We start from the raw sequence: 13,866 nt of genomic DNA on the forward strand, positions 1-13,866 counted from the left end.
CTGGGAGGGCACCAGGCCAGCGTCTTAGCTGTGGGTCTGCCGGGAGAGAAGCGAGAACATCACAGACCCCGGCAACAAGTTCAGCACTTGGTGTGACAAACATATCGGTCATTCTGTCCCCCATCTGCCTTAATAGGTGGCCAAAATTTACAGAACCTCCCGGGTTACTGCCTCTTCTCCCAGAGGGCAGTTTTAAGGAATCTTCACAGCACACACACCCCCATTATCAGAAGAGCCTTTTTGTCCTGATAACATGGGATCGCTAACCTGATCCCTGGCTGCTCTTCTTTGTGCTCTTTTCAAGAAATAAGCAAATAAATGAAGGAAACCCATCTGGAATAAAGATACCCGAAGTGGCTTTTTATAGCTCTTTTTAATTTCGTACCATAAGTCCATCAGTTCTGGGCCCCCAGGTGGTCACAGTTCATGACTGTGTCTTCTTTTGTCATCTCTGAGTTTTTATATTTTGAGGTGAAAGTGAATTATCGTAAGTATGTTTTCTGAAGCCATACCTACTTGTCCTTTGTTTGTTTGTTCACATGAAACAGTGCGTCAAGTATGGAATTAGATTAATGGAGTAAATATTATGAATCATACAGTCCCTCTAATCCGCTGCTCTTTCTCTCTCTGACCCCCGTGTTTTGTTTTCCGTCTGTCATTCTCTCTCGGTGTAGGCTTTTCAGCCCCGTGGCAAGCTGTTGGAGCGAGGGAACAGAGGTAAAGAATGATGTAATGCACTGGCCGCCCCAAAGCATCTTTTGTTGGAATGGTTATTCCAGTCATCTCTTTATGAATCAAATGTGAGGGGCTGCTTTGTGGACGGAGGCCTTTGCGAGAACACATCAACGGGAAAGAGAAAGAGACATTCACTTGGAGGGCTCTCACCGAAAATGGGTTTAACTCTGCTCTATCCAGTCACCACCAGCCTGACCTCACACACTTCAGTACAATGGAGTGGCTGAGCCTTTGAGCACACCACCATTACATCATCGTGGCAAATTAAAGGAAGAGGTGGGAAAAGAGGACTTATTGTTGTCATGGCCCATGAGATGATTGGAACTCAAATTGTTACTGAGAGGCTGGTGGCTCTGCTGGAAAGTGGAACGGAAAAAGTGCTGCTAATTGATAGCCGGCCATTCGTGGAATACAATACGTCCCACATTTTGGAGGCCATTAATATCAACTGCTCCAAGCTTATGAAGCGAAGGTTGCAACAGGACAAAGTGTTAATTACGGAGCTCATCCAGCACTCGGCCAAACATAAGGTACATGCTTGCTTTTTTTCTTTTCCTTTTGAAAATAAATGAACATAGTGAATGGGGATCTATTTAGCCCCCTTTTTAAGGGGAGAACATAATTTGGGGAAGTTTTGGTTGCTTTTTTTTGAACTTTGGTACCTTATGATATCTCGAAATAATTCACTAATTCTAAATAGTGTCCCTGCTCAGAATTTTCCTGAACTGTACAGAAAGGTGTAACCTGTTTTAATTTGATCACGTGCTGTGTTTTCCTATTAATGTTAAAACAATTGTTTTATTAATTCAGTCACAAATAAGTTATATTTAATACAATATTTTATTAATACTCAATTAGTAATTACATATAAATATAATATTACATATGTGTTATTAACAATTAATACCTGAGCAATTGAGCATGCACAGCACATTGTTTTTTGTTGTTTACAAACATATGAAAGGGAGTCATTGTTTTCAAGTGCCCTGGGAAAAGAAGTAGAAACTAATTATTTTAGAAGTACTTCTCATTTGTGGGAAGGTAATGATCAGAAGTTAAGGATCTTCAAGGCAAGTTTTTCTTAGGATACCAGAATTTCACGCTGTGATAGGTAAGGCAATTTCTTTTGTTCAGGAATAAAAATGAATTCATGCTTTAGTTTTACTAAACAACTGGTATGTTACTCTGTAGAAATCACTAAGTGTTTCTTCAGCTCAAGAATCATTATGTTTATGTCGCATACTGTTGTGTTGTACATGCTTTTCATACCCTTTTTATAGTGTTATGGATTTAAAACTAAGGAGTTGTGAGCACAGTTACACAGAAACATCATCAAGTTTGCCTTATAAAAGTTGATTTTCACAAGCATTTAAACCATTTGTATGCCTGGTTTATCCAGTACATTGACCAGGTCTCATTTTTATTCAAATATTTTAAAATATATTTAAAAAACTTTTTTAAATTGGAGGATAATTGCCTTACAACGTGCTGTTTCTGCCGTACACCAACATGAATCAGCTATAAGTATACCTATGTCCCCTCCCTCTGATATTCAGGTTATGAATGAAGACAGGAAGCAGTTCACTTGCCCCAGGGGCAGCAATTTGGAGACTGTTCCTCACCCTCCTTCCTCACAGCCTCACGTTTACGTTGTAGGTCGACCTTGACTGCAGTCAGAAGGTTGTCGTGTACGATCAGAGCTCCCAGGACGTGGCCTCTCTGGCTTCAGACTGTTTTCTCACTGTACTCCTGGGTAAACTGGAGAAGAGCTTCAGCTCTGTGCACCTGCTCGCAGGTAAGGCTTGGGGCAGGAGCGAGAGGACTCAGGATCTCACGAATCCTGTAAGCGGGCAGGATTCCACAGCGAGCTCAAAGCACTGATGGATGAAGCTTTGAGGTCATCACATTAAATGATTTTTTTTGTAGCTTTTGACTGATGAGACTGTTCTACCTAACTTGAATATGGTTGTCCTTCCCCATTGGCCAGTGCATTTTTGATTTCACTCAAATGCCTCTTCATTCGCTGTTTATTAGCCAGAAGGCCACGCAGATCTGTGTGCCCGTACAGATGGCTCAAAGCCAGCTGCTTCTATCTGGGACTTTTTCTTTCACCTGCAGTCTGTGAACACAGCGTAATCTGCATCTCAGCTCCCACCCCAAGGCAAGAACCTGACCAGTGCTCAATGTGAACCTTGGTTAAACTGGACTCTGGGTGATAAGATCGCCTGTCCTGGACATGTTGTACAACAAGATAGGAAGAGAATGTGCGTAGAATATTTCTTCTAATAATTAGGAGGAGTATTTTCAAACTAATTTACGTATTTTTGTGTGGTTTGTTTTCACAACTAAGTCTCAACTTGCAAATGCTAAGCAACCAGATGACTTTATAAAGTACATGGTAAAGGCTGTTTTATATCTTGCCCTCAAGGAGGGTGGTGTGGGAGTTCTGTCTCATTGAATTCCAAAGCCGACTGTTCATCCTTGGCTTCCCCTGTTTGGCAGATGGTCCTAAAGCCCTTCCACTCACATGGTCTCCCAGAGCGGGGAATACAGTTTGACAATGCGTGGTAACCTCTGCCACAAAGCCACTATGTGTACATTGGGTTCTACCACAGTGATCGGCAAGCGTACCTTCAAAAATCTGACCCAAGGAAAACAAAATATTGACAGAAACCATCACTTTTCACACCTTTTGTCTTTTGTTGCAAGGAGGTTCCGTTGACCTTGATGATGTTGGCAATTATATGTTAGAGGTACAGGTATTTCAGTTGTCAGAGGAATCATCAGTTACTGGTGCGTTATCACTTTTAAACTCTCTGAAGGCTTAAATAAGATTTCCGCGTCTCCAGTTCTCTCTCACCAGCTTTTGCTGCTGTTCTTAAGAATAAGCGTAGTTTACCTGTCACTTTCAGGTCATGTGTTGGCACGTGTTTCCTCTATGCTGTGATTCTTTCCTTCAGTGAGGCCAGCGTGTCTCAGAATGTAGCTCTCAGAACTCTGTAATGGAGAATTCACAGCACTATGAATGGTAGGCACACTCTTTTACTGGGAGTGTAATTGTGTTAAATCTGACAATTGTTACTTGTTGTTCAGTCACTAAGTCTTGTCCGACTCTGCAACCCCCATGAACCGCAGCACAGCAGGCTGCTGGGTCCTTCACTATCTCCCACAGTTTCTGCAGACTCATGTCTATTGAGTCAGTGACGCCATCCAACCATCTCATCCTCTGTTGTCCCCTTCTCCTCCTGCCTTCAGTTTTTCCCAGCATCAGGGTTTTTTCCAGTGAGTCAGCTCTTCACATCAAGTGGCCAAATTATTGGAGCTTCAGCTTAAGCATCAGTCCTTCCAGTGACTATTCAGGGTTGATTTCCTTTAGGATTGACTGGTTTGATCTCCTTTCTGTCCAAGGGACTCTCAAGAGTCTTCTCTAGCACCACATTTGGAAAGCATCAGTTCTTCAGCACTCAGCCTTCTTACTGTTACTAGAGTTCCACTGACCTCAGTTGCTGAGTTTAGGACTGCAATTCATGCTTCCTGGGGCCACTATGTGGGACTTTACCTTGGAATCATATCATCAGTACCAAGGTTTTTCTTAAACAGGGCACACCTGGAAAGTGATTATCCCACCTGGCTCTTGTTTCAGATGTTTTTCCCTGCGGGCCTCTGACCTGACAACTTGGCTGGGCAGATGCTCCCGGAGGAATGAGCTCATGTCGAGTTTTAGTTACTCAAGTAGCTTCCTCCCCCTTCTCCAGGAATATGCCCTTGTTACCTGGAAGGTTCTTATGAGCCACACTCTTACCAGCTTTGGGAGGGGCATTCGTTGGAAAGCAAGGAAGTAAAAGGACTCATTCTGATCATCTAGAACAGCCCTAGGGACCCGTGGGCCAGTGCTGGGTCAGAGCCCTCAGCGTCTCCCCTTTGCACAGGGATGTGTCCTAGGCCTAAACGGAGGCTCACTGAGGCAGCTCCAGGAACCACACATGTGTATCTCCGTGTCACCATCCACACCCCAGAATCTGGTATTTCTCTTAGCTTCAAAGGTGGTTTCAAGGACTGAATGGCCTTTTCTGGGAGTGTCTGAGCGGCCGGATTTCTTAGGACACCTCAGAGAGGGTTCTGGATGATTAAAGGCCTCCCCAGCCATCCAAAGGCCTCTGGCCAGTTGGACATTTTCTTGGTTAGTGCATCTGTTCCTCAGAGTAGACAGAAGAATGTAGTTAGTGGAAGACTGGTGGGGAAGGCAGGGCTGTCAGTTCTTGGCTCTTTTTTTTTTTTTTTGCCAAGGTCCAGATGGTCAGAGGACATCCCAGGGATATGGGGTAGAAGGACACATCGACACGTGTTTCTTCAATAATTTTGTTTGGGAGGGAAATAACTGACAAGCACACTAGCGCCCCACAGGTGCTGCGGGAAATGACAGGGTCGCTGGAGACAGTTTTCACTACAAACTGCCCCTTGATGCTTTCAGCAGTTAGGTATGCTTGTTGGCTCCATGGGGATTTGATAATGGAAAGACAAAGTGGCTTCTTGCAGTAATCTCTCCATCACGTTAGAGCTTTCAGCTATTCTGAGATTGTTCAGAAAGAAAGTATCAGACACGTGAAATGGCTTTTTATAGTCATTATATATGAGGAGAGGAATTGTGGCCATTCACAATTGCTCCATTCTCCTTTTTGGGGCCACCTTACTCAGAGAGTCATGACTCTGGAGAAAGGGAACTAGAGGACCTCCCCAAGGAGCTGGTAGAAGAAGCATCTTAACAAGCTCTTTCCCTCAAGCAAGAGGAGACCCAGACTTACCTGTGGGACCTAGTTACATGGACATTAACAGTGAGGTCTTCCTGACAGTGGAAGCAGTACTGGGGCTCTGGGCTTAATTTTTCCGTATGGAACGGCAGGTCCGGCCCTGGGATGGGCTAGCTTGGTATACTTTAGCTTCTCTGCCAGGGAAAGGGGTTCTGTTAAGCCACTTTAACAGCCAATTATCAGTAAGACTTTCCAATCCTGAAACTTTGACCTGATTCTGCAGTGAACTCAGCCTGTATTGACGACATCTGTGGGCCTGCTTGGCCAGGGACCTTGACCCTGGCCTGATCAACTTTCCCTCCTTTTAAGCCCAGCCAGTACTCTAAACCGAGTGATTAATATTTGATAGACATCCACCACATGCACATCTTTGATTATTTTCTTAAAATCTCATTTAAACCTGTGTTGTCACGTGTCTTTTCCATTTGTTAGCCTAACTCCCTTACTGGATTCTCTTTTTCCTAACTCCCCTACCGGTTTCTCTTTTTCAAACTAAGGACGTTGTCCTCGTTCATCTTGTGTTCCCCACAAGGCCAAGCACTTTTTCAGTTTTCAATAAATATCTGATATATAAATTAGCTCACAGCTCACAGGTAGGTTTAGACTGTTTGTATTTCATACGACTCATTAGTTTAGAATAAGTCATCACATTAAACAATGATGAAACTAATTGGAAAGTGTAGCAAGAACTTGAAGTATTTTGAAATAAATGATAGGCAAGTTGTCTTCATTCAGGTAAAGCAAAAATATAGTTTCTCTGGCAGTCCAGTAGTTAAGAATCCTCCTGCCAACACAGGGGACACAGGTTTGATCCCTTATCCGGGAAGATCCCGTTTGCCACAGAGCAGCTAAACCCACACACCACAACTATTGAGCCTGTTCTCTAGAGCCCACGTGCATCAGCTACCGAAGTCTGCGCAGCCTGGAGCCCGTGCTCCACAACAAAAGAAGCCACAGCAACGAGAAGCCCGCACACCACAACTGTCTGCAATTAGAGAAAGCCCTCGTGCAGCAACAGAGACTCAGTGCAGCAAAATAATAATTAATAAATAAGTCTTTTAAGAAATACACAGCTGTTACGGGAAAGGTATCTAATACAAAAATGTTTCCATTGTTTAAGTAGATTTCAGCATGGCTTTAAGATCTAATAAAAACCCTGGTACAATTGAGCAGTACTGAAATACTGAACTGTGGCAAGGAACTGACAGCTCTAGAAAACCTAATGCCACTCACAGGAGGAGGCATGGCCTCGAATCCATATGAATTGAGGCTGGTTGAAGCAAATGTTTATATGAAGTCAATTCATTATTTAGCCACTAGTAAGTTCATAGCTCAGTCGGTAAAGAATCTGCCTGCAGTGCAGGAGACCTGGGTTCGATCCCTAGGTTGGGAAGATCCTCTGGAGAAGGAAATGGCAATCTACTCCAGTATTCTTGCCTGGAAAATCCCATGGACAGAGGAGCCTGGTGGGCTACAGTCCATGGGGTCGCAAGAGTCGGACACGACTTAGTGACTAAACCAAACCACAAGTTTCCCAGTGGGCTTCCCTGGTGGCTTGGTGGTAAAGAATCCACCTGCCAATGCAGGAGACATGGGTTCAATCCCTGGGTTGGGAAGATCCTCTGGAGAAGGAAATGGCAATCTACTCCAGTACTCATGCCTGGGAAATCCATGGACAGAGGAGCCTGGCTGGCTACAGCCCATGAGGTCGCAGAAGAGTCGGACACAACTTAGTGACTAAACTACAAAGTCTTCCAGTAACCAAGCCAGATTAAACCATAGCATTGTTTCACCCCTCAGAGGATTAAAGCATTTTACTGTGAGTTGTAGCCTCATCTTAGCCAAAAAGAATGAACTTGGATCCCTTTGGAAAGTTCTCCCTCATCATTGATGGGTATAAACAGTTGCCAATATTGACTTATTGATCAACTTTTTTGGTCTTGTTCACTTCCAGGAAACTCTCTAAAAGCTAATCTTGTTTCTTGGCGTTTAATTATTCATCATATTACTTAATTCTACTTGCCTTTGTCTATTATATTTCTAAGGGTGCCAGATTAAAAATAAATATATTAGGAAAAAAAAAGAAAAGCCTCTAAATTTGGACATTTTTGTGTATGCTAACATAATAGAGAATAAATGGGTTAATTTACTAGAAATAAAGATCAACCTACAGATAAAAATGCTCTTCTGTTATTTCCTTCTCTTTCTTTGCTCTTGTAACTCTGGGTGAAAGCAAAAGGGACCCACAGCAGTTGGTTCATTCTCCAGCACTCATTTCTCCCCCCCTCCCCCCAAACTTTAAACTTTGAATTTTTGTATTAGGGTATAACTGATTAACAATGTTGTGGTAGTTTCAGGTGAACAGTGAAGGGACTCAGCCATACATATACATGCATCCATTCTTCCCCAATGGAGAAGGGAATGGGAACCCACTCCAGTGCTCTTGCCTGGAGAATTCCATGGACAGAGGAGCCTGAATAGTCCATGGGGTGGCAAAGAGTCAGACACAACTGAGAGACACACACACACACACACACACACACACACACACCCACTCTCCCCTAAACCCCCTCCCATCTATGCTGCCCCATAACATTGAGCAGAGGTCCATGCAGCCCGCATTTCTGTCCTGTGATGAGGCACAGCATAGTCTTGAGGCAAAAAAACCCTGGAGCTGAATCACAGATCTCAGCCCTTTCATTTATAAATGAGGAATGACTCTCCCTGGGCTTCTCAGGTGGTGCTAGAAGTAAAGAATCTGCCTGCCAATGCAGGAGATACGAGTTCGATCCCTAAGTCAGGAAGACCCCCTGGAGAAGGGAATGGCAGCCCACTCCAGTATTCTTGCCTGGAGACTGCCATGGACAGAGGAGCCTGGTGGGCTACAGTCCATTGGTTTGCAAGAGTCAGACACAACTGAGCGACTAACACTACTAATGACTCTCTCCAGCTCTCCCCAAGCTCTGTGCCCAGTCTTCTGGAATTCCTTGAGGCTGGACTGAGAATCAGGGGTGCCCACTTCAGGTCAAGTCTGTGCTTTCTTTTCATGGTAGCCCTCTCTCAGCTTCTTTGTGGACTTCAGAGTCATATTCTTACTTCACATTGTATGAAAGAAGCAACATATAAAAATGCACTGTATATAACATTTTTAAGCATTAATCTTTTTCAGTTGGGGAATCATCTAATAAAAGTCTATTCTGTTCTGAGCTGAATTATGACTCTGGGTAACGATAGAAGATACCCACCAGGGGGATCAGTGTCCAGTGTGGTGCTAAGGGTTTTTAGAAACATTTCGTCTCTGAACACAGCTAAGGTCTTCGATGAATGTCTGCTAAAGGCCAAATATGCATTTCTTTGTTCTGATTCAGAGTTGCTAGTGTGGTTAGAGCTGGGAGCGAATAAAAATGTGCTTGACTCTTCACTCACTTCCAGTTTAACGGGGATCTAGACTCAGCAGTTCTGTGTACAAAATGTGCAGCTTTCTACTCCCATTCCACCCTGAACGTGTCCGGTCTCATCTGATTTGGGAAGCTAAGCAGGGTCAGGCCTGGTTAGGACTTTGATGGGAGAAATGTGCTGCTTTGGTTCGGTGGCACCGGTCACCGTCCTTCCACGTGGAAGCAGGGCAGGAGCTGACCCTCCCACTTTCACACTTGCTGGTGCCACCGTCTGTTGTCTTATCCCACGGGGCGTTTCTTCTGTCCCCGTGTCTAGGGAGGGGAAGTCTTCAATCATTGCATTTTCGATCCTGCAGTAGCTGGTGAAACAGATTGGTGTTAATGGGGTCTAGTCAAAGTACCGCAGTAAGTCAGGAATTGCCTCTTCTCACGTTTAAAAAGCTGCGGTGACCAAGAGCCACTGAAAACAGACTAAAACTCGGTTCCGTTTCGCCCTGGTTGCCGTCTATTTGCTGGCTCCGTTTCTCAGTTTGCATGCGATTATCCAGACTAGAGCCCCTTGTCTCCAGTTGCTACCTGCCGGTACAGTAACAAGACAGCTGTGTCACTCCCTAAGTGACCCGGACCTCAGATGTCATGCCCGGGGCTGCTTCTGTTCAACAGCTGGACTGCAGACCATGCTAGAGATGGTTCTTCACCGGGACACCTTGCACAAGTCACCCAGAGGCCCCGTGGGTGACAACGGTGACATCAGTCTTTCCCTGACCCGATCATGTCATTTGTGTCCTATCCATTCAGCCAGCCTCTCAGTGTCCAAGGGCTTCCTTGTGTGGGCCCTGGGCTGCGCCTGGGGGACGGGGTGCTGGGAAAGCACACCTCTCACCCCCGCACCTAAGAACGCAGAGTTAATTTGGAGTCCCACAGTCGAAGTGGATGAAACAGAGGTGCGGTTGACAGTGTGCCAGCTGGTGAAGGGCGTGACTGGGTGTCGCCTGCCGGGCTTGGGGAAGAGTTGGTGACAGGGTGGAATTTTGATCAGACCTTGAAAGATGAGTAAGATTTGGGGGAGGGGGGGAGGGACCTCGGTAGACTAACTGAAAGGAAGGGAAACGTGATTACAGATGTTAAGAGTGAACATTGATTTTAAGAGTAGGGAGGAGACAGAATAGACTTTTTGTGACGGAGAGGAAGGGGAATTGAGCGGAAATACGGTCAGGCTGGGGTGGCCTGGGATGCCTTGGAGACTCGGTGACACCCGTTACCTCTCGGCCACCAGAGCTTTCTTCTGGCCTCTTTGCTCAGTACTTCTGCTACCAACTCCAGCCAACACTACCCCTCCACACCTGCCCAGGGGCTTCCTCGCTGCTCACACACCCTGTCCACACTCTCCCCCCACCCCATTACTCACTCTCTCACCAGCGTTACGCCTGTTTTATATTTTTAATGTAACCCTGATTTTATCACCCCCTGGCTTAATACACACCAGCACTTTGGGGGTAAATTCCATAATCTTTCCCTGACTCCGGAGCCCTGCAGTGACAGCTTCTGCCTGCCTTCGCACCTTCGTCTCAGGCCCTTGTCCGTCCTCAGGTTGCTCTGTGTGTGTATTTTAGCTCTTTGGGTCTCGAGTGCCCTAGCCCTGCAGCCCTGAGGCGCCCCTCTCTGCCCTGATGTGCGCCCCTTTCCCTCATATCTGGGTCAATCTCCCACTTGACTCACGGCAGCCCTCCAACCTCCCCTGGTTCCCAGACAGAGGTGTGTGTCCTCTGTCACACACACTCCTCTGGCCACGCACCATAGTCAGCTAATTGCTCATCTGATTGATTGGCTGAAGTTTGTCCCGCTAAAGTGTCCATTCCAGAGACAGCCCCTGGCATGATCACCAGGGTCCCATCAACCCAGCCCCAAGTCCATCTCTCAACCAAGTGCAGATGCCAGTGGCCTCTGGTGGTGTCTGGCTGACGGTTGGGGGCCCCTTCCTTCCCCGATGCTCCACCACATCCGTGGGGAGGCGGCGCACTTGGCCCCAGAGGAGGACGGCTGCTAGAGCGGACACAGCAAAGTGGGTGCACGGGAGGGCTGCTCAGGGTGGGTGTGGGTTAGAAGCCTGAGCTTCACGGAGGAAAGGCCATTTGGGCTCCGAGGAGCCCTTCTCTGGAGACCAGACTCCTGTTCCCTTTTCCCCTTGACTCAGAGCATTGTCTCCTGATGGGGGTGAGGGGTCTCAGGAAGCCCTGCCCGCTGTTGGTCACCCTGGGCACAGACAGCAACCACTTCGTCCTCAGCCGGGGTCAGTCTGTCGTTGGTCCAGCTTGTCTCCTGAGGGCTGTTGCCCCTGGTCCCCTGAGCCCTGGAGGTCACGGGGTCTGAAGGCCTGAGCCTGTCTCTTGAGGGAAGTTCCCTAGACACGACAGAAGCACCTGAGGACTCACTGGGGATTCTGGATGACGCAGGCAGCATTTACCAGGTCTCCCTCCTTTCTTTTTTTTTTGACATCAGAGAAATGTTCTGCTTGCTCTCAGCTGCCTCACTCACCCTGAGGGTCCTCTGGGGCCTCAGAGGAGGAGTAGGAAGAGGTTCTGGCTCCCATCCAGGCCCACAGAGCTCTCAGTGCTGAGTGGAATCAGGAAATCCTTTTGAACACCAAGCATACACAAGATTTATGTCCATCAACAGCTATTCATTGTAACAAGAAAGGATTCAGTAAACATTCAGTTATATGCTAAGCATTGTGCGAAATCCGGAGATGATTGCAAACAAGTGTGAGACACAATTCTTACACAGAGTTCGCAGCGTGTTATAGCTGGAGAGATAGGAGGGCACCACAAACACGGAATGAGAATTCACAGTGACCGGGTCAGTGGGAAATACTGCTCTGTGATGGCTGTGTATACGTTCATATATATGTGTGTGTATATGCTTCCCAGCGGTAAAAAATCTGCCTGTCAAGCAGAAGAGCGAGTTCAGTCCTTAGGTCAGGAATTCCCTGGAGGAGGGCATGGCAACCCACTCCAATATTTTTGCCTGGAGAATCCCATGGATAGAGGAGCCTGGTGGGCTGTAGTCCATGGGATCGCGAAGGAGTCGGATATGACTGAGCGACTAAACAACAACAAACAACGAGTATGTATTTTTGGTCACACTGCACGGCTTGTGGGATCCCAGATCCCCGATCAGGGATGGAACCCGTGCTCCCTGAGGTGGAAGCGTGGGGCTCTAACCACCGGCTTGTCAGGGTAGTGCTGTGGCTGTGTACTTTAAAGAAGTTCTAAGTTGGCAAGAGCATATTTAGATACACTGATCAGGGAAGATTGTTGTTGTTGTTTTTTAATACAGCAGAATTTTAAGAATGCAACAGAGTACTAGAATTGAAACTAGAGAGCAGCTCCATGGTAAGAGAGGATTGTATCATGAAGCTTGCTTTGGTGGTGAGTCAGTGTGGGTGATAAGAAGGTAAAGTGTATGTTCTCTTGGTCACGTAAGAGAACCGTGGCATGTGCAGCTGGAGAAGAGCTGTGATCCGTGCCAGCCTCTGGTTCATAAGGACTGAATGGCCAGAGGCTGGCGATGAGACCACACAGGTGTGCTGGGGAAACAGGAGGAAGACGAGTGGACCTGGGATGTGGTGGGTGGAGCAGGGACAGTGAAGGTGGACAGTAGAGCGGGGTCAGATGATGAAGGGGCTTGAGTGGCTAACCAGGAATTTTGGGTTGCATTCTCTGGGCATTTGGGAGCACAGGTTACATCAGAACTATTTTAGGAGCTTAATCGGGCAACAGAGTGGAAGCCAGTTGGGGAAAGGACAGGTGGATCAAAGAGAGCTGTTCCTGAATTTATCCAATGATGCAGCTCAGAGCTCACGGGCAGGGGTGTGGTAGGGGAGATGATGAGGCAGGGACAGACAGACAGACGTCGCAAAGGCAAATTCGAGTGTTGCCATGCCAGGAGGATGCTGCTAAGGCAACTAGGAGAACGGGGCCAACAGGTACAGGGATAGAGAGTGAAAGAGAACGAGATATTGCCTTGGAATTTATTTTTAAAATGTCAGTAAGTCTTTCAAGTGCAAATGCCCAAAAGAGGGTTGAAAATGTTAGATTGGAATTTGGGACCTCAAGTTCCCAAATGCAGCCTTGGAAGTCTTGACTTCCAGGTGAACTACAGCGTGGCCCATTCGGTAAGGAATCCGTCTGCAATGCAGGAGACCCGGATTCGATCCCTGGGTTGAGAAAATCCCCTGGAGAAGGAAATAGCAACCCACTCCGGTATTCTGGCCTGGAGAATCCCAGGGACAGGAGCCTGGCAGGCTATAGTCCATGGGTTCGCAGAGTCAGACACAACTGAGTAACTAAACCACCACCACAAGAGCAAAGGTGATCTCCTGAACCACCTCAGAGGCCTTCTACATCCTGCCTCCTCAGGAAGCCCCCAGCAGCTATTCGCTGGGCTGTGTGTCTTCAAGTCACTGGAGGACCCAGCGGGTGGCCGCTTTGACCCTCTCTCCTGCTTACAGTGCTCACTGCCTTCCCTCGGGTGGGTTCTGGCCATAATTCCTTTTGATTGGTTGTTCTGGCTGTGCTCTTCAGAACAATCTTTGTGTGAAGGGATTTATTAAGAGTCCTGCCTAGCTCTGTGTGTGTGTGTTTTAAGAGAAAGAGTCTCTGGGCATTGTTACGTATCACCAATGTGAAAGCCCAGGGACTTCCCTGGTGGTCCAGTGATTAAGACTCTGTGCTTCCAATACAGAGGGTGCAGATTCAAGCCCTGGTCTGGGAACTAAGATGCCACATGCTGCTCTGCATGGCCAAAAAATAAATAAATAATAACTTTAAAAACATCAATAAAAGAGTTAAAAAAAAAGTCAGTCAACATCTTCTGAGAACTCTTTTACTAAACAACACTTCAGGATTTTGCCAGTTGAATCGATC

The 13,866-nt window shown here is 46.6% G+C and overlaps 1 protein-coding gene across 1 annotated transcript in view; it reads left to right on the top strand.

The window, feature by feature from the left end:
* The window catches only part of DUSP16 (dual specificity phosphatase 16), a 90,116-nt gene that overhangs the window by 39,366 nt on the left and 36,884 nt on the right, over positions 1-13,866 (top strand). The window contains exons 3-4 of the mRNA XM_068970133.1: positions 675-1,265; positions 2,392-2,530. Coding sequence (XP_068826234.1) covers positions 1,038-1,265; positions 2,392-2,530 — 367 coding nt within the window. The 5' untranslated portion in view covers positions 675-1,037. The remainder of the gene's footprint in view (positions 1-674; positions 1,266-2,391; positions 2,531-13,866) is intronic.

This window comes from Capricornis sumatraensis, chromosome 4, assembly GCF_032405125.1.
Source record: "Capricornis sumatraensis isolate serow.1 chromosome 4, serow.2, whole genome shotgun sequence".
In the NCBI taxonomy this organism is placed as follows: domain Eukaryota; kingdom Metazoa; phylum Chordata; class Mammalia; order Artiodactyla; family Bovidae; genus Capricornis; species Capricornis sumatraensis.